At 36.9% G+C, this 21545-nt stretch overlaps 1 protein-coding gene across 1 annotated transcript in view; it reads left to right on the top strand.

Annotated features, from left to right (window-relative positions):
* Positions 1-16234, top strand: part of AGPS (alkylglycerone phosphate synthase) — a 150887-nt gene extending 134653 nt beyond the window's left edge. The window contains exon 20 of the mRNA XM_035007668.1: positions 12389-16234. Within this exon, the coding sequence (XP_034863559.1) occupies positions 12389-12510 (122 nt within the window). The 3' untranslated portion in view covers positions 12511-16234. The remainder of the gene's footprint in view (positions 1-12388) is intronic.
* Positions 16235-21545: the final 5311 nt, after the last annotated feature.

Genomic DNA, 21545 nt, shown 5'->3' with positions numbered 1-21545 from the left:
GTCTGCCTTCGGCTCAGGTCATGATCCCAGGGTCCTGGGATTGAGCCTGTATTTGACTCCTGGCTTTTGCACTTAACTAGCTGTGTGACCTTAGGGAAATAACTTCTCTGAGCTAGTGTTCTCTTCCGCAAATTAGGAATAATAGTACCTATCTTGTATATTATTATAAGAATTACATGTGATAATGTATGTAAAGCATCTCAGGTGCCTTGCATATAGTAGCTGCTTAAAAAAAAATAGCCTAAAAAATAGCAGTAGACAACTCCAAATGGAAACTCTGGTTTATATTCTTTTTTTTTTTTTTTTTTTTTTTTTTTTTAAGATTTTATTTATTTGCGAGAGAGAGAATGAGAGAGAGAGAGCACATGAGAAGGGGGAGGGTCAGAGGGAGAAGCAGACTCCCTGCCCAACAGGGAGCCCAATGCGGGACTCGATCCAGGGACTCCAGGATCATGACCTGAGCCAAAGGCAGTTGCCTAACCAACTGAGCCACCCAGGTGCCCCTCTGGTTTATATTCTTAACCATTGAAGAAAGTGTTACAGTTTACATGAAAGGGATACATTAATATATTCAAGGGATATGATACAACAAGTGTCCTAACATATTTTCAGTTGTAATCTGTAGTTGGTCTCATTCTATAGGAAGTTCTATTAAAATCTGTATGAAAAGAGAAATATCATTCACACTCTTGGCTACAAAATATGCTATACAAAAATGTCTATTTTCATAAATGCCTCCTGCTTAAAGTTAATTATCTAATTTATAAATATCAAATATCCTGTGCTGTTCAGTCTGGTTTCATAAAAAGGAAACCTTTCTATATAAATTTGAAATAGAATGGGTTTAATTGTCCTGCTAAACTTAACTAATGATAGAGCTTTTGAGAGATCGCTTCTTTTTATGTGAATAAAAGATTTTCCTTAATTTGCATCCTGAACTTAAGACTCAAGTTGACCTCATAGTATCATCTTTATTTACTGACCTTCACCAAGTGTTGTGACATTCTCAGTACCATTTTTGAGTTAGAGAGTAGAAGGGCTGGGGGTTGGGAGAATATTGATACAATTTCTCTTAGAGGGTTTGGCCTGTAATTGTGATTAATAACGGTTGCTTTCTCTATCTGGAAACAGACAGGCTGGTTTGTCTGCCTATAATCATGCTGTGATAAATGGAGCTATTTTAACTCTGGTTTTGTGTATCAAAGAAAACAGATGTAGTCTGGAACTGGAGGCTATAGGAAATATAAAGCCTGCTTAACTTAATCTTCATAGTGCTTGTTTTTGTAACTGACAAGCTGGTCAGTTTAAAGAGTTTATATCAGCCATGTACTTAATTTCATTTTATGACTTAAGTTTTCAAGTTGTTCATTGGCTAAAATTATACTTAAGTCCTTGTCAGGAAGTACAATTCTTTGATTAAATAAAACCAGACTTAGTTTAAATATTGGTGTCTTTACCTCGCCAAAATTATTTCCTATTGTTCAGAGAATAATTGTGGGGCAGCTACTCCCAAGTTTTGTGTGTGTGTGTGTGTGTGTGGTCTTAACAGAATCCGGTAGTATCTGAAACTTTAAAAGTAAAAAAGAGACTACTCAAAAGAATGAGGAAAAGATTGGCTTTGAAGCCCTTTGTTAAAACCATAGTATGAAATAAAAGACATGCATCTTGTAAAGGAAGAAATAAAATTCTTGCTATTAATAGATGCCATAACTATGTAGAAAATCCCTAAGAATCTATAAAAACAAGATCAGCAAGATTGCAGAATTTAAGAGCACACACAAAAATCAATCACATTTTTAATATTAAGAACAAACAGAGAGAAACTGAAATTTAAAATACAATTTCTAGTTGATTTGAAGAAAAGGAAGTGAACATAAATCTAACAAAATTTGTACATACTTAGGCATAAATCTAACAAAATATATACAGGATCAGTATTCTGAGAATTATAGCATGTTGATGAAAAAAAGCAAAGAAGACCTAAATAAATGGAGAGACCATGTTCATGGATTGGTTGAAAACTAGAAATAGTGAAGATGGTCATTTCCAGATTTATTTATTTGTTTAATGTGATTCCTGTTAAAATTTCAGCAAAATTTTTAGTAGACATAGAAAAGATTATTCTATAATTTATATGGCAAGACAAAGGAACTAGATAGCCAAAACAATCAGGAAAAAGAAGACTAAAGTCATAGGAATCTATCTACTTGATTTCAAGACTTATATTATAGCTCTATTTACTATATAAGACTTATATAGTAAAATCAGGACTGTGTTGTTAGAGGAGAGAGAGAAACATCATCAATGGAACAGAATAGAACCCCCCCCCCCAGTATGTCCAGCTGAGTTTGACAACAATACAGAAGCAATCCAGTAGAGGAAATATATAGTAGTTCCAACAAACGGTGCTGTAGTAGGTGGATATCCATAAGCCAAAAAAAACAAAAAAAGCCCTAGACCTAAATTTCAACATCTTATACCAAAATTAACTCAAAATTGATAATGGACTTAATTGTAAACATAAAATATTAAAACTTTTAGAAGGAAACAGGAAAAAATCTTCAGCGTCTAGAGTCAAAGAGTTCTTAGGCTGGTCACCAAAAATACAGTCCATTAAAGTAAAAGTTGATAAATTGGATTTCATCAAAATTAAAAACGTTTGCTCTGTGAAGGAATCTGATAAGTGGATAAAAAGATAAGCTACAGAGTGGTAGAAAATACATGCAAACCACATGTCCAACAAAAGGCCTGTGTCTGTAATATATAAAAAATTCTCAAAACTGAAGAGTAAGATGCAAACAGTCCAATCAGAAAGTGGGCAAAAGATATGAAGAATCATTTCACTGAAGAGGATATACAGATGTTAAATAATCACATGAAAAGAGGCTCAACATCATTAGCTATTAAGAAAACGCAAATTAGGGGCGCCTGGGTGGCTCAGTCGTTAAGCGTCTGCCTTTGGCTCGGGTCATGATCCCAGGGTCCTGGGATCGAGCCCCGCATCGGGCTTCCTGCTCCGCGGGAGGCCTGCTTCTCCCTCTCCCACTCCCCCTGCTTGTGTTCCTGCTCTCGCTATCTCTCTCTCTGTCAAATAAATAAAATCTTAAAAAAAAAAAAAAAAAAAGAAAACGCAAATTAAAGCCACACAGGAAATCACTACACACCTGTCAGAAAGCTAAAATTAAAAAAAATAGTGACAGTATCAAATGCTGGTGAGGATATGAAGAAACTAGATCAATAATACATTGTTGGGGGGAATGCAAAGTGGTACAGCCACTCTGTAGACACTTTGCCAGTTTTTTATAAAATCAAACATGCAACTACGATTTTAACCCAACAATTACACTCTTGTGTATACCAGAGAATTAAAAACTTAGGCTCACACAAAAACCTGTGCTTGAATATTCAGAGCAGCTTTATAAGAGTCCCAAACTGGAAACAGCCTAGATGTCCTTCAGCTAGTGGTTGGTACATCCGTACCATGGAAAACTCCTCAGCAATAAGAAGGAACCAACTATCAGTGCATGCAACGACTTGGAGGACTGTCCAGGGAATTATGATGAGTAAAAGAAAGCCCATCCCTAAAGAGTAATACAGTGTGCTTCCATTTCTATGACATTATTGAAATGACCGAATTACAGAAATAGAGAATAGATTAACATTTCCAGGAGCTGGTTGTGGGGAAGGGGTGACTGTAAAACTGACAACACAGGGATCCTTGTGGTGATGGAATTGTTCTGTATCTTGACTATATCAATGTCAGTATCCTGGTTGTGATTTTCATCTTTTGATGCCTATCAGATGAGTATAGCCTTTCCAGTATTGAATATCAGATTACCATAATATAGCAGAAAGTTTGTTTTGCCCTTTAAATTATTTTTTTTCCTTTGATTTCTTCTTTGTGACTGGCTTTTTCTCACAAAACTTATTAGTTGATTATAATATTTTTCCACTGAAGCAATGTTGTAATAGACTTCAAGACCAGACTGTAAAAGCCAATTTAACCCATAATTTCACTGAACATTTAATTATTACAGCTATATCATAGGATAAACAGATTTGAGAACTGACAGAAAATCTGTTGTAAAGAATGTATTGATCCCTGTGCCTTTCCACGTATGCAATTACAAAAACTACCTGTTGTAGTTTACACCCTCAGGTGTATCAACATCATAGAATAGGTTGCTTAGATACTAATACTTCTCTTTGGACCTCTAAAGAGAACTTTCCCTTCCCAGCAATTTTATATCCAAGACTCTTCTAAGTAAGATGTTTGTTAGTCTGAGAATGCCTGTACTACATTATTAGATTGTTAGAGAATAATTAACTTTTGTAGTTTCATATGATTAGTAAACAGTTAATCCTAATAGATGTTTTCAAAATGCTTAACATCAGTCAGCATCAGGGACATACAAATCAAATGAGATACTGCCTCACGCCAGTCAGAATGGCTAAAATTAACAACTCAGGAAACAACAGATGTTGGCAAGGATGTGGAGAAAGGGGAACCCTCCTACACTGTTGGTGGGAATGCAAGCTGGGGCAGCCACTCTGGAAAACAGTATGGAGGTTCCTCAAAAAGTTGAAAATAGAGCTACCCTATGACCCAGCAATTGCACTACTAGGTATTTATCCAAAGGATACAAACGTAGTGATTCAAAGGGGCACCTGCACTCCAGTGTTTTAGCAGCAATGTCCACAATAGCCAAACTGTGGAAAGAGCCCAGATGTCCCTGCACAGATGAATGGATAAAGAAGATGTGTGTGTGTGTGTATGTGTATGTGTATGTGTATGTGTATGTGTATAGTGAGATATTACACAGCCATCAAAAAAATAATGAAATCTTACCATTTGCAATGACGCTGATGGAACTAGAGGGCATTATGCTAAGCGAAATAAGTCAGTCAGAGAAAGACATACCATATGACTTCACTCATCTGTGGAATTTACGAAACAAAACAGATGAACATAGGGGAAGGGAAGGAAAAATAAAAGAAGATGAACTCAGAGAGGGAGCCTAACCATTAGGGACTCTTAACTACCGAAAACAAACTGAGGGTTGCTGGCGGGATGGTGGGTAGTGGCATGGGGTGACTGGGTGATGGGCATTAAGGAGGGCACGTGATGTAATGAGCACTGGGTGTTATATGCAACTGATGAATCATTAAACTCTACCTCTGAAACTAATAATACACTACATGTTAATTAATAGATTTTAAATTTTAAAAATGTATAACAGAAAAACCCCCTCTAGATATTTTCAGATGTGAATCTATTAAAAGTGACTTTAGTTACAATTTTTTTTAAATGTTGTTATTTGTTGTCTAATAGAAAACGCACTAGGCTACCTGTGGCTATTTAAATTTAAATCAATTAAAATTAATTAAAATTAGGGGGATCTGGGTGGCTTAGTCTATTAAGTGTCTAACTGTTGATTTCGGCTCAGGTCATGATCTCAGGGTTGTGAGATCGAGCCCCATGTCAGGCTCCACACTGGGTGTGGAGCCTGCTTAAGATTCTCTTTCTCCCTCTCCCTCTGCCCCTCTCTCACCTCTCTGTCTTAAAAAAAAAAAAAATTAGAATTAAAAATTCACAGGATGCCTGGGTGGCTCAGTCAGTTGAGTGTCTGCCTTCAGCTCTGATCATGATCCTGGGGTCCTAGGATTGAGCCCCAAGTGGGACTCCTTGTTCAGCTGGGAGCCTGCTTCTCCCTCTCCCTCTGCCTCTCCCTGCTGCTTATGTTCTCTCTCTCTCAAATAAATAATAAAATCTTTTAAAAAAATGAAATTAAATTAAAAATTCCTCACTTTCACTAGCTACATTTCAAATGCTAATATCCACATGTGGGTATCCACATGCTGAAAATGCAGGTAAAGAACATTTCTATCATCATAAGAGAGTTGTATTGGATAGTGCTGTGAAGCTTTATTTCATATATATATATATTCACCCATTGGCTAGAAAAATGGTGCAAGAAATGACTTACAAGTGTTTTTTCAATATATATTAAATTCAAGTTTTTAGGAGTTAATTTTTAAAATAAAGTAGCATTTGTCATCAGTGGTTGATGTTCTCAGATGTAACTTCCATCTATCACTTTCTCCAGAATTTCTTTCAATTTGGTCAGTAGTCTCAAATTTAGAGCAAGTTCACCTTGCAAATGGCAATAAGCCATTTGCCACTAATCCAGTTGGTTGTAGCAGTGGAAGTAAGTTGCCCTTATGGAAATTGTTTGGGCTTCTAAGAGATAGCCCCTTGGAAGCACGTAGACCAGGATTTCTTCATTTTGGCACTGCTTACATTTTGGTCCAGATAATTTTGTTCTGGAGACTGTTCTGTGCATTCTAAGGTGTTTAACAGCATCCCTGGCCTCTGTCCTTTAGATGCTGGTAACATCATCCAATTGAGGACAAACAAAAATATCTCTAGACATTACACTGTGTACCTTGGAGGGCAAAATTGCCCCCGTTGAGAACCACTTATAGAGTCCAAAGAGTCCTAGAGATTTGAAGGAAAAGAGTTTTAGGTTCTGTGACTTACACCTCTTGTTTTAGCTACTGTAAAATAGCTCTGATTATATCCAAGAAATAATGTCAGAATATAGGAAATGCAGGGCAAATATAAGCAATGGAAATTAAGGAAACCCAGATAGCTTTCCCTAGATACTTGAATTTCTGCTCCTAATCTAACAAGACTTATAGATAACTGTGGTTCAATATTTATTTTTTATGTCAACTAACATTTATTCTTTTTTTTTTTTAGATTTTATTTATTTATTTGACAGAGAGACAGTGAGAGAGGGAACACAAGCAGGGGAAGCGGGAGAGGGAGAAGCAGGCTTCCCACTGAGCAGGGGGCCTGATGGGGGGCTCGATCCCAGAACCCTGGGATCATGACCTGAGCCGAAGGCAGACGCTTAACGGCTGAGCCACCCAGGTGCCCCACGTATATTAAATTCTTATTCTGTGGCATACACTGTTCTACAGCAGAACCACAAAAATGAATAAAACATGGCCCTAGTCTTTAGGGAGCATATGATGTTTTCTGTTGTTTTCTGCCCTTATCTATCTCATGTTATTTCACCTGTTCACTTGCTTTTTACTCCATTGTATAGGCATCAATTGACAACTTGGGCTTAAATTCCAAGTGTGTCAAGCCATCTATGGGGAAAGTGTAACAGAATTAGCACTTGATTATGTTCTGAAGACAGATCTCCTGTGATCTGTGATTGGCCCTAGTAATTCAAACATTAATTCTGTTTCATAATCTCTAAAAACCTATTTAAGGATCAATAGGATCTTTGAGCTATTGTGTGAATTGCACAGATGAAATCTTAGCATGGAGAAAATTGACATTTTAAATATTTAATAAAAGAAAAATCCTATTAGATTTTAATTGCTTTGTTAAAGCCTCTTGTATCCATGTGTTTGTCATCTCAATATCGGAAGTTTCATTAGTAGAAAGTAAGTCAAATGTCTGAAAAAGAAATGGAAGCATGACTTTAAGTATCCACAAAGCACTAAACTAAACTCTTGGATAGGCATAGTCCCATCTTATGTTAGCATCCCTCGTTGGAGATCTGTTGGCTAACATTCAGCATGTACCTCTACCAGAACCAAACACACACAAAAATGTGCTGTCTAGCACAAATACATGGACAACTACACTCTCTTTTCATGTTGAAACCCTCCCTCTGAAGAAGCATCATCACAGTCAAATCACCTCAGAGTGGAAGTTGTCTTATGTTCTCTGTTCTCATCGGTACCTAACAGGTTTCATAGGGCCAGAACCTCAAATGGCATGAGGTTGTTGGGCTGATTCCAACACATCTTCCAGCACTGACCCTTACATAATCCACCAGTAGTTTGGTTGGATTAATTAAAACTTGAAATACAGGGACGCCTGGGTGGCTCAGTCAGTTAAGCGGCTGCCTTCAGCTCGGGTTATGATCCCAGGGTCCTGGGATCGAGTCCCACATCGGGCTCCCTGCTCAGCAGGGAGTCTGCTTCTCCCTTTGCCTCTGCCCCTCCCCCTGCTTGTACTCTCTCTCTCTCTCTCTCTAGCAAATAAATAAATAAAATCTTTAAAAAAAAAAAAACAAACTTGAAATACAAGGTTAATGCACAAAGTTAATGCTCAGATCACTCATATAAGCAGCTAAGTCTAGATTTTCTCTTTAAAATCTGACCTATAGAATAGTGCTAAGTGATATCCAGGATGCCCAAACTAGAACTTTCAAAATATAGTTGTTATATAATAATGGTTAGGTTCTTTTAGCTTTGGCTGAATTCTACTTCTGAGCTTTAGCTTTGGTAATCTTCTAAATGTACAGTCTGTTTCATAATTTGTTTTTTAAATAAGCATATAATCTTTGCAATCTTAAAATCAAATTCATAATTCAAAAAGTTTTTAATTTGTCTAGCTTTTTTAAAAAGAACTCTGGCTAGCAGACCCCAGATTTATCCCTTTTAAAACAGGACTATTTGGTAGCTTCTGCTAAGCCTTCAGTCCCTTAGACCATAAAGAGTAGTTCCAGATAACTTTTGGTGACTAGGCTGGCTACCATGTCCACATTTCTCACACCCAACGCTCCCAGTACTCCCCGTACATGTTTGGTCATTCATACCACAAAATGCATTCTTTCTTGGAGCTGTTAGCATCCAAAGGGGGTTGTTGAACTTGTGATTTCAAATACTGTCCCTAAAGGCTTCCATTTCCTCTCTTCCAAAAGTAATTTTTTTAAAAAGCATTTTATTTATTTATTCATGAGAGACAGAGAGAGAGAGAGGCAGAGGGAGAAGCAGGCTCCCAAGGAGCAGGGAGCCCGATGCGGGACTCGATCCCAGGACCCTGGGATCATGACCTGAGCCAAAGGCAGACGCTTAACCATCTGAGCCACCTGTGCGCCCCCAAAAGTAATTTTTTAAAAATGTACTGTATATTGTTGAGGAACATAAAATACTTGTTTTATCCAATCTGTATATACATTAGATATTAAAAGGATTATAAAAAGGTGAATTCCACTTTTAATTTAAGCAGAGAAAGAATTTTCCCATCAGTTTTGATGATGTTCAGCACTTAGCTGGTCTATATTTTTTGTATTTTGTTTTTTTTAAGATTTTATTTATTTTTTTGTGAGAGAGAGAGAGAACGAGCAGGGGGAGGGGTAGAGGGAGAAGGACAAGCAAACTCCCTGCTGAGCAGGGAACCCGAAGCGGGGCTTGATGCCAGGACCCTGAGATCATGACCTAAGCTAAAGGCAGACGCTTAACCGACTGAGCAACCCAGGCGCCCAAATTTTTGTATCTTTAAAAATATATCTAAGACTCTTAAATACCTGCATGTATTTAGGATAATTGTGAATTGTGAAGTACAAGGTCCCTATCTTGGCTTTTTGTAGCTCTATTGTTAGCTCTCAGACTAGGTTTATACTTCTGGAAAATCAGAAGTCAAAAGAATATAGTTGAGTCAGTAGTCATGAATATTCCATGTCAGATAATCCAGGTTCAGAAAGAGGCATAAGCTTCAGTGGTAAGAATGTACATATGTCTTGTCATGAATAACTTGTGTGAATACACACAAGGGACGCTGAAATAGTCTTCGGCTGCCTGTCATTTGCTATTCTTATCCATTCTCCCCTCCTCCAAATATGGCATGCTACATAAAGGACAGAGTGTCATTTCTTCCATTTGTAAAATGAGCTCTACAAATGTTTTAGGCTCACGTGTACTTGTGCACATGTGTGTTACACATATCCAGACCAGTACAGTCAGCCAATTTCTGAATGCCTAGCAGTGCAAATAAGGATTGTACAAAGGACATTATTAGTATTGTTTAGCTCTAGAATAAAAGTCTTCTACTTTGAAGTGTGCTTTCTCTTTGAGATTACGGTCTTTGGTATTTTGTTGTTGTTGTTGTTTTGATTTATTGATTCATCTGAGATAGCCACTGAAGGGTCTTTAGCATTTTATGAAGACTATTTCTACTAACAGTCTTAAAAGGTTGAAAGGCTGAGCATTTTAACTTAAACTATGTTTTCTGTCTGTACATTTATCCTACAGTGTAGCTGACTTAAACTGTTAAGCAAAACTAAAAAGATTCCTGGTTGTTTTAATTATATAGGCCATGATTTCTGACCTCAGTTCAAATTCTGTTATCACTGAAGGAAGAAGCTCTCAGACCTCTGCCATCAAGGGGTTAAATTCTTTCATTAAATATGTTTATGAAAGGCCACAGCCATTTTGCCTGTACTGCTTTTTTTTCTTTTTTTTACTTTCTAGTTCACTAATCAAATGTATGTTAGATTGATTATTGTAAAAGTATAAACCATAGAAAATTTGACAAGATAGATGTGTAAATTATCCTTCTGACAGAACTAATGATGCACTCCAAGCACCTTCTGTTTTCTAGCGCTTGGTGAGCAACTTCATTAAATATGCAGTGGCTGTTGGGTGCCTTCTCAGATGATGGTTCAGCTCCTTGTGGAATTGCATTATTACTAGAGGTGTAAAACCAGGCAGACAAGCTAGCTGTTGGGCATCCTGCTGAGGTTCTAATGTGCTCCATCTTGTTGGAGCAGTTGTTTGCAGTCTTTTCAGGACAATTACATCCATAACCACAGGACACATTCAGTGAAACTATATTACAGATAATAGTGGAGACTAGCATTGACTGCTCTTCACCCCTCTCTTGAGCTGCCTCAGTGTGGGTAGCTTATAATAATGCGACTTCTATCACTCACAGAGTAGTTGCTTTTTTTTTTTTTAATCCCTTGGAGCAAATCTGAAAATAACTGATTTGCAACTTTTTTGAACGCTTAAAATCATAGGCTATTTGAGGTGAAGGAGTTCATAGATTCTAATCCCTTTGAAGATGACAAAACCAAGGCTAGAGCATTGTGGTGAGTTGTCCTTTAGAGAGATAGTAGGAGGACCAGGTAGAACATCTTTTTGGTGGTAGAGAGCTCATGAATAAGAATTTGTTTTGTTTGGCTTCCAGTTTTAGAGCTTCTTTTAGACGGTTTGTTTGTTTTTTCTTTTTGAATTTTAAGATTTTTTTCTGCTGTATCTCATTTTTCCCCATCTTAATACCAGCAAACTTTTTTATTTCTAGAAGTCAAGCAGAAATACTTTGCTTTCTAAGGAAATCATGCTATAATTTTAATGACAACTTGATAGTTTCCTGGAGAACTGGACACAAAGATGGTTTGAGTGGAGCCTGAAATGGTATTTAAGGTTCCAAATGGCAGATGCTGCAGTGTTTCACTGCAGCCTGATAAATGAGATTGCATTTTAGAATGACAGGCTGGATACTTTAATGAAAGAAGGTTTCCATTTCAGTTGGCCAATTAAATCACTGTTAATGACTTTGGATCATTAATGAACGTTTGTGGAAAATGACCATTTGAATTCAATTATTACAATAATACATTTGAAAAGTACTAAATACAAATAAGCCTGTCTGTAAATTAAAAGATTTATCCATTTTGCCACAGATAAATTAGCATATTGCTTTGCTTTTCTTAATGCCAAAGCAAGTTAACATTTCAAAATTTTTTTACAGATTAAGTACATATCCTTTCTTATAAAAGTTATACTTAGGAAAGTTTGTTTTTCCTTGGGTGCCCTTAAAAAGATAATTTATTTGTGGATCATCATATTACTTCATTATTCTCAAATTAGCAAGAGCTAGAAACAAAGAAGGGGAACATTATACAATGTATAAAAGTAGAAGATTAAGTTTAAATTGGATTAGGATTTAGTGCCTAAAAAAATCTCTAATTCTGGAAAAACAGTAAGAAGAAAATAACCATTATTTGGGAACATGTAAATTTATTTAAAAGTAATATGAAAATAAAATGCAAATGAAAGTTTCATAACCACATTTTTTTCTTAAACCCATTAAAGGTTCAGATTTTCTTAATTATTTTAAGCATTAAAATGTTTTATGGATGTATATATCCTGCCATTTTTGCTATAATCCCAAAAAATTCATCTGGAGATGATGTTTTTCTTTAGTTAACTTCATTTTCTCTGAAACTTTGGCATGTTTTGGTGGTTAAGACAGGAGATGGGTTCTTTTGAAAAGCATGTTTTTCTCATTTTGTTCTTTGTAAAGTGGGCCCCAGTCTCAGCCCAAGCTTCCTTCATCTCCGTTTCATAGTTTACAGAGAAAGGAGACGCTGTGGAGCTCAGGCTTCCCCTGGGAGTACATTGGGCTTAATGAGCTTGATAGTCTGGTGGGCTCAATAAATCAAATAAAGCAAAACATTTCTCATTTTTGAATAAAAGCATTTATCACACAGTGTTTGTTCATTCATGGTCACAAGATTGATTGGTTCCTAGCATCATCGTGTATATTGAAGCATTTTTGATTTTGTTTTTCTAGTGGGCAAGTTACGGAAGCAGTGGCTAAAGGAAAGTATCTCTGATGTCGGCTTTGGGATGCTGAAGTCTGTCAAGGAATATGTGGACCCCAATAACATCTTTGGAAACAAAAACCTTTTATAAATCTATTACTGTTGTTACGAAAAATGTCACTTTTTTTTTTTTTAAGTCTTCGACTACGGTTATACCGGTAATCAAATATATCATGGACTGTATTTCAGCAAAAATTTTTTTTGGTTGAAAATAAGTGGTTTCATTCTGTATTTGTTTTGTTTCTACATCTATGGATTGACAGATGGTATTTCTAAATCTCTCTCATTGTAGGTGCATCAGTTTACCGCCAATTGGTTGTCATTTCAAATTTTAGTCAGGCAGCACAAGGCTGCTAGTTGTTATTTCAAAGGAAGATGCTGCCAGCTGGTCTGTATTGATGCTTCCCCTTGGGAACAAAGGCAGATTTTGGCGTCATCCACTGCTTATCTAGCCTCTTTTTAAAAGGGCGTTTCTGGGAAGCCGGTATCAAGGGAAGGATTCCGTTGAGGAGTGATTACACATTCTAGTGTGAGTAGGCCATTAAGGAGGGTACTCATGAAAGAACATAGGCAACCTGTTATTTAGGATACCTTCAGTTCTGTGAGGTGCTTGGCCTACATTTTTCTTTGAAATTAGTATGCAGTTACAAAACCTTAAATCAGTCTAAAAATTGTTGTTAGGGGACATGTTTTTGTTCTCCATGTTTCTGTTTCTACTGAGGTGTGAGTTGTATGTGTATAACTGAAATAACCTCTTGTTATATCCTAGTTCCCTTATAATATGTTGTATAAGAAAAGCTGACTTATCACTCATTGTATGTGAAGAACAGGTTTACCGTGAAATGAATGCCTTTATTCAGCTTAAGAGTCCTGATGTTTCTGATTTCACATTCTTTTTGCTGAGATGCAGAAGAAGCTGCAACAGAAACAGAAGAAGGAAGCCTCCTTACACTTAATATCTCCAGTTCAAAGAATCGTTTGGCTAACGAAACACAGTTACCGTTTAACTATTGAATTTGAAAGCCTCAAGTTTCAATGACAAATTTTTTTTCATTAGCCCAAACAACATGATAAATTTTCATATAGAAGTAAAGTTTCAATTTAGCTTTTAATAGTGGTTTAATGCCTTTTTAAAATTACTGGTTTAACCTAAATTTTGAAAAATGTATTAATACACATGCCATAATCAAAAGTTTGAAATATCATATTTCTTAAATAATAGGGAGAACGTTAATCACATTTAGCAAACATTTTTACATTCAAACCTGGATATTAAAATAAGTGAAATGATTACTTTGAATCACTGTCTGTCAAGGTTCATGATTCACATTTTGGGATGGATTCTTTTCTTAATGCAATACCTAACTTTTGATAATTTTTTAAAATTAATACTTGATCAGATAATGTAAGTCATAGTGCACACGATCCTTTAAAAGGACACACTGTCTGTCTATGTAGCAATGGCTCCAAAGTATTTTTGGGCAGTTTGATACCTTTTTTATTTGAAGTATACTTAACCAGAAAAGTAAAAATTTAAATTGACAAAATGGTATTTTTGAGACTTCAAAATGATAAACAATTTTTAATAAAATTGGCCTCAAACTAGTAAAATCTGTAAGCAAATCAAAATTAAATATCAGTTTAATAACAAAAACTAAATATTTATTTATTAGAAGCTGCCTCTCTTCATTGGTGATTTATTTTTAATTGTAAAATTTCCAGCAGATCTTAGCTTTAAAAGCCCTTGCTATTTGAAATAGTTGGATGCTTGATGAGGAAATTACACTTGCCTCTAGAATTATAAAAATCTCAGCTTTATAAAATGCATCTATCTATTCATGAAGGTAATTTCTCTAACTGGTGATCAAAATGTAAAATTTAATACAGTACTAATATTTCACTGGAGTGTATACATGTTTCTGAGTAATTTTTTTAAATAAAATTTACAGATTCATAAGCAGATCCATTCCTTTGCACGTGATTGTTATAACATTTTTTCCCAGGCAGTTCAGATTTCAACAGCCTCAGAAATCTGTATTTGGTATTAGGAAACTATAAATGTCACAGCTGAAAATTGTTGTGTTCACTGTTCTACATGAACCTTACGGAAATTAGTGATTTATGTCTTGGTTTTTCTTCTCCCATGTATGCAGGACTCCCCAACCTTGATTTTATAGTGATGACTGCATTCTGTTCTTGGTATCATTTCTACAGGGATTATTTTGAAACACATGAGCACTCAACACCAGTGCTGTTTGACTCTGATTTAGTAAATCAGAAAGCCTTTTTCCCCACTCTCACACCTGCTTCTGAGAGATACCTCAGCATATACTTAGTTTCTGTGGAGAACTGGGTTCTTGATTATGCACAGAGGCACTTAAACCTTGCCTCATATTTCTGAAATATCTGAAAATGGCTTCATAAAAGTTAAAGCCTGGAGTACATTGTTTATGTGAGGCTTTTAAACCCACTTTGAATAAGTTTGTTTAAAATTTTAAAAGCTCATAACCTATTCGGTTTTTAGTACAGCATAAATATTGACTTGTCTTTCTTAAATTAGTCATATTTCTAGTATTTGTTGATGTCACATTTGGGTTGAGGTTTTAGTGGGACTAGGAACTTGCTGCTAGTGAGAAGTGGCATTGAATAGTAAAGACTCAATATGAACAGGCTTTATTGACCCGTAGAGACTGATGCCTTAATGTTTGGTGCAAAATACAGTGCATAAGTGAATTTCGTCTTATACTGAGTAACTTGAGCTTTTTTAGTTTGTAAGAACTGTAGAAACCACATGCTTATTGTGCCCAGCATTTTACCACAAAGAAAGGATTGAATTCTTTCCTCTTCAGAAGAATTGGGAGTTTACTTCCTAAATGCTTACATATTTAGTAAGAGTTATTTATGAAGCTGGAAGCCTTCGTAAATGTAGTTGTGTTGATGTATTTTGGAAAACAAAAGCGCAATAAAGGATGAGCTTCCATCAGTGTGTGTACTCTGTCAGATACAGATGGTTGCAAGGAAACTTGGTTTCCAGAATATTCTCTTAGTAACTGCTAAGTCCTAGCTTACATTTTTGAGAATGCCTTTCTGCATGCTGGCTCCAGAGACTTTTCTTTGTCCTTTCCTTTTTTAGTTACAGCTTCTTAACCAGAGCTGATCAAAGAAGCCCTGTAGTCCCAAGCTGAAGTGTGTAACCTCGGCTGTTCAAATGGGGCTGGCTGTGGTTGAGCATCTAGTCTGTGTAAGTGCAGAACACAGACAGTTTTTGTGGATTGATTCACAAGCTGCATCTGGTGCTTGAAGCAGCCCCAGTGGAATGCTGTGGAACGTGTCTCTACGTTTTAAGAAACACTGAGGCAGGCATTAAGGACAGCTGTAATAGCTTTTCGTTTACCACTTAATCTTTGGCAACTTGGCTTTTAGTTAGGGCTTAGCTCATGGTGGGAGAAAAGCTGAAAATAACAAGTGCTAGTTTCGGATCGAAGAAGCCAGAATCACCTTTGGCTGGACGAGTGATTGGAAGCGCGGCTTTGCTCAAGGCTCCAGATGAACCATATGTCAATATATTCATTGAATTGTTATTAATTTCAGTGTCCTGAAAAGGAAAGAATGTATACATTGATGCTGAAATTCAGAAAATGTAAAAGAATTTTTTTAACTATCGAATAGAGTTTCTGCTATGAAGGATGTAAGTTACTTGGCTTTCTGCTTCCTAAACCACACTGTTTGTCTTTAGTGTGGAATTTGTAAAAAACTACTTGTAACACAACAGGTTACAGAAAAATATATTATTAATAAAATGCACCCAGGCCTAAGAGATTTTGTTTTCTTTAAAGGGAGTGGGAAGCTCATTGTTCTGTTTGCATATGGGTTTTTCTTTCAAATTTTTTTTTTTTTTTTAGTATTTTATTTATCTGACAGAAAGACACAGCAAGAGAGGGAACACAAGCAGGGGGAGTGGGAGAGGGAGAAGCAGGCTTCCCGCCGAGCAGGGAGCCCGATGCGGGGCTCGATCCCAGGACCCTGGGACCATGACCTGAGCTGAAGGCAGCCGCCCGACTGACTGAGCCACCCAGGTGCCCCTTTTTCTTTAAATTTTAGTTTTTCATCTTCATATTTCCACTGATTTGAAAACAAAATTTTATAATTTTATTAATGATGCATAATCAAGCCCCTTTAGAATATAGTTAGCTAGATATTATCACTCTAATTATTTTTTTTATTTTTTTAAAAATTTTATTCTTATGTTAATCCCCATACATTACATCATTAGTTTTAGATAAAGTGTTCCATGATTCATTGTTTGTGCAGTGTTATATTCCTAGGAGGTGTTTAGTCTCCCGTGAACCTGAAGCATTCCAGTTTGAACCTAGGAAGATCCTCGGAGAATGAGCACTGTGCTCTTCTAACCACAGCAATTCCTTAGCAAATGTAAAGACCACTGATATATGGAACACTCAAGCCAAAGAACCATCACAGAATTAGTAACTTGAGTTCTGTGAACATGAAAAGATTTTTTGGTTCCCAAAGGAGATTGTTTTAGAACCCTTTTTTTCCCACAAGGAAGAAAAATAATACATTAAATATCATTAAGAACGTTTTTCAGAGACTGAACTTCCAAATCTAAGAGGGAGAGAGAAGGAAAAGAAAAATGTTTTAGTGTGGATTTCTAACAGGCATCTTATTGTTAGCAGTGTTCTCATGAACAACATGAGCACCCAGTGAAACCTATTGTTTAACCCTTAAAGTAATCTTGTTCACATATCCGTAAAGGACATGAAATGCTTGTACTGGTATACAGTTTCTGTAAATAATTATTTTTTTGGGCCTCGTAAGGAATATCCCCAAAAGTTCACAGTGCCTTGTTGGGGTTTTATTTTTTTTTTCCCCCCATGAAATAGCCATCGTTTAAAATGAGTGGGAGAGGATAAATAAGTCTTTAAAGACTGAGATTGTTTAGTAGTTCAGGGCTATTCCTCTTCAAGAATATGTCAGGAATTAAGTAGTTATATGTAGAAATACTGAAAATCCTTTCCACAGTGTGGGTTCGGATCATCTAGTCTGTTTCACTGATTATATGGTGGACCTGTACTCCATATATCCATTCAGTTGATGGGATTTATATGTACTTTCATTCTTAGATTTTCATTCCTATTGTCCCAACTTAGTAGCCCTAAGATGTGGCTTAGTGGATGTGGCCTACTCATTCAGTCCCTGAGACACCCACTACATGCTTTTGGATGTTAGCTCACACAGCTCCCTGAGGAGCAGGGCCTGGGGGGGGGGGGGGTTCTATTCCTTATATTGTGTGTCAGTCTTTTTTTCTGTGATGGTGCCTTCAGAATAATGAGTATTTCTGTTCCTGGACAATGATAAATCTTATGAGAAATATGTGTAGATTATATTTCTTAATTTTTGTCCTTTTTTGCTAAGCCTGTGAAATACTTTGGCTCTGATACAACTTGACTTGAATAATATCTTATCCTGAGTCTTCCTCCAAGGCAGTGTATATTCCTGCCAGGACTGTAGTAATCTTTTGGGAACTACATGTGGGTAAGCTCTTGTATGTAAGCCATTATATTGCTGTAACTAATGCATACAAACAGTTCTTCTCTTTACATTTATAGTTTAAATGTTGATATGTAGTGGGAAGGGAAGTTCCTGAGAGATTTCAGCACAGCTTTGTCAGTTCAAACTGAGCCATACTGTTTTCCACAAGGGCTCAAAACATAGTCTATATACTGTGCTTTTGGTGTATGTTTGGATTCTCCTTTTATTGCTTTTCCTAGACTGTACTGTTCTATAAGCAAATGCCCATGTGTGATTTTTAAGATGTGCTGGGAAGAAATAAAACAATATCAAAACCACTCATTGTTACAGAAATTGTTGCTTATTTCATACTGATTCCATTTAACCTTTTTTTGTCAGCATCATGCTATACTGACAGAGAATGGATAATGTATAGTGCGTATCCATGAGTAGCCTCTATTAGTGAATGACGAGTGCACAGATACCGATTTTGTCCCTGCCTGTGGCTCCTATACTGGAGGGAAGGTTGTAGGTTTCTGGGCTCTGATACGACTGAGGATCAAACCTGTTGAACCTAATCTTACTTGGTTCATTTCATAATCACTTGCCTCACTAAGATTTCAGCTCTTAATTAAAGAAGTTTTCTGCCTGATTCATATAAGCTTGGACTGAATGAACCTTAGAAATCCTCTCATCTTACCTTTTCCCAAACATAGTTGTCTAATTTCCCCTATCTCCCAGGCCACAGATAACCAGTCTTCCTGAACATTTGCTGTTACCAAATGGCAATTTATTGCCTTTCCAGGAAGCCTTTTCCAACTTTAAATCTTCAGGTATTAAGAGGTTTTTGTTTATTAGACTGAAATCTGCCTTCCTCTTCTATTCATTGATGTAACTTTTATCTCTGTAGTCATAAAGAATTGTCCAGTTGCTCTCTTGAAGGGCAGCTCTTCCCATGTTTAAAGGCAGCTCGTGTTCCCCCACGTCTTCTCCAGTCAGCTTTTACTCCTGTGAGTTCTAGACCTTCACCATCCCAGTCTCTTCATATGTGTCTCTTTGATGTTCTTTTTTTTTAAGATTTATTTATTTTAGCGGGGGGGTGGTGCAGAGGGAGAGGGTGAGAGAGTCTCAAGCAGACTCCTCGCTGAGTGCAGAGCCTGACACAGGGCTCAATCTCACAACCCCAAGATCATGACCTGAGCCAAAACCGAGTCCGCGCTTAACCGACTGCCACCCAGGCACCCCAAAATTTTATTTCATTTTAAAAATTTTAATTATTTTTCCTCTTTTAGAGAGAGAGAGTGCATGAGCAAGCAGGGGGGAGGGGCAGAGAGAGTATCTCAAACAGGTCGTACGCTGAGTGGGCCTGGATCCCACGACCCATGAGATCATGACCTGAGCTGAAATCAAGAGTTGGATGCTCAACAAACTGAGCCACCCAGGCGCCCTCTCTTTGAAGTTTAAGTGAAGTGTCTAGGCCTACATGTGCCAGAGTAGTAGCAATGATTTCCTTATTCTAGTCACTAATAAAAGCATTTTTGATGGACATTGTACTACCTCACACTGAATTTGAATTTAACAAAGCATGTCTTTTCTGCATATGACGTTTTGGCCACATCTCCCTGGAGTCTGATTTTTTAAAGTCCAATTACCTGTTTTTATCCTTACTAAAATTTGTATCTTGCTGGATTTAATTCCAGAGTTTCAAAATTTTAGAATCTTGACTCATCCAGAATATTTTTTGTTCCATCCAGTTTTGGGTCCTTAGTAGAAGTGACACATATTATGTCTGGATTCTCTTGCAAGTAATGAGAGATAGCTGTAGTACACAAGGGTCTGCCCAGTAACACCATGAAAGAGCATTCAGGGCTCAGGCATCTATTCTTCCACTTGACATGCTATTGTCCACTTTACATTTTTATATTTTGTCCACAAATAGGCTTTTCTCCCCCAGTGAATCAACAATTATTTCAGACAAACATTAAACATGCAATTACCTTTACTTAACATTGTCAGCTGCCAGACTGAAATCCTTTGATGAAGCTTGCTGCTCAAGTTTTTTGTGCTACCCTATCAGAAAAGCAAATGAGGTCTTACTGCCATTGCATTTACTTTTGCCTATGTTTGGCCTCAGGAGCATGTCTCTGTTTTCAATATACTCAAACCCATTTTCTGATACGATCTGTTGAATGGGTCTAGTATTGGCTGGTGGACAACCTCTTAAATCCATTCTCACACAGTTCTGTCACATCTTTTGTATCTCATCCACATTACACCTGGGAAGGTACTCTTTAAAAATTGAAATCTTGTCACTATACAGCTGTAAAATAAGAGGATGGAGTTCTAAAGCCTAAGAACACAATGGAAAGAGTTCTGTTCTGAAATTTTGTGTGTGCTCCATTTTCCTCTACCACCTACAAGTCACTTTCCCTATTTGGAACTAATTTCTTTCATAAAATGAAAATCTCTAGGGTCCCTTCTAAATTGGTCTCAGTGATTCTGATTAAGTCTAGATATTTTTGCTGAATACTACCCTAGGAATGATTATTGCATTGATAATTTACTTTTTAATTCCTTTATTAGCCAGACACTGTGCTGAGATTTAACCCTAGACAAGAGGTAATGATTGTTATAACAATCCTGTGAAGTGAGTGGTATCATCCTTTTTTTTTTTTAACTGGTGAAATAACTGAGGTTTGGTGAGGTTGAGTAACATCAACCGTTAGGAGCTGGCAAGGGGGTCTGACTAAAGCCAGTCCCTTTGCTGGCTGCTTCACTGCTCTAGGCTGCTTATACTGGGTATCTGTGATGTATACAGAATTTCTGCTTTTAAAGTAGATTATTAGTCATTGCCCTCTACAGAAGGGCACAAGTAAGGAAATGGAGTCTCTCTTAGCTACGAAGTGGAAGCCGCTGTCTTCATGACTACACACCATAGAAAATGCCAGGACACCTTTTGTCTCAGATGCTGTCTTGCTCTGTAAATGTTTAATCCAGAAGGTCCTGTATTGGTGCCTTTATACGTTTAATATGAAACTTACAAAGGAAGTGCTGTATTTGATGGACTTAATAAATTTGCATTTTTATAACTTTTAATACTATATTCCTTTGAGCTGCACTTAAAAATTTAAGAACACCTGTTTCTCTAAGTTATATACCTTCCCATAGAGAGACTGGAAATTGAAAGAACTGTTAAGGTTAAGGAAATGTTTTATAATCTGGAGCCCATCTATGGAAAGTCACAGTTCCTTAAAACTGCTAATTTAAGACTTAAAGTTGCTGCTGAAGGATTTGAGCTACATTAGGGTACTAAAAAAGTTGCATGTGTCTTAGAGCTAGAATGAAAGTGTAAGTTTAGAATCTGGTGGTTATGGTCATGGTGCTTCTGTGGTTGGACAACCAAGAACCCAGAGTTATTGGCTCTTCACAAAATGTTCTGTTTAATACTCTGGGTACAGCCCAATAAGTGAATACAAAAAAGCCCAAATGTCACTTTAGTCTCAGTGATAAGACAACAAAGAATAAGAGGTAGGGCGCCTGGGTGGCTCAGTTGGTTGGGCGACTGCCTTCGGCTCAGGTCATGATCCTGGAGTCCCG

Source organism: Mirounga leonina, unplaced genomic scaffold (genome assembly GCF_011800145.1).
Source record: "Mirounga leonina isolate KUSES-001 unplaced genomic scaffold, KU_Mleo_1.0 Mir_151, whole genome shotgun sequence".
Taxonomy (NCBI): Eukaryota; Metazoa; Chordata; class Mammalia; order Carnivora; family Phocidae; genus Mirounga; species Mirounga leonina.
Note: the sequence above shows the minus strand (reverse complement) of the source record. Positions and strands in the feature narration are given on the sequence as shown.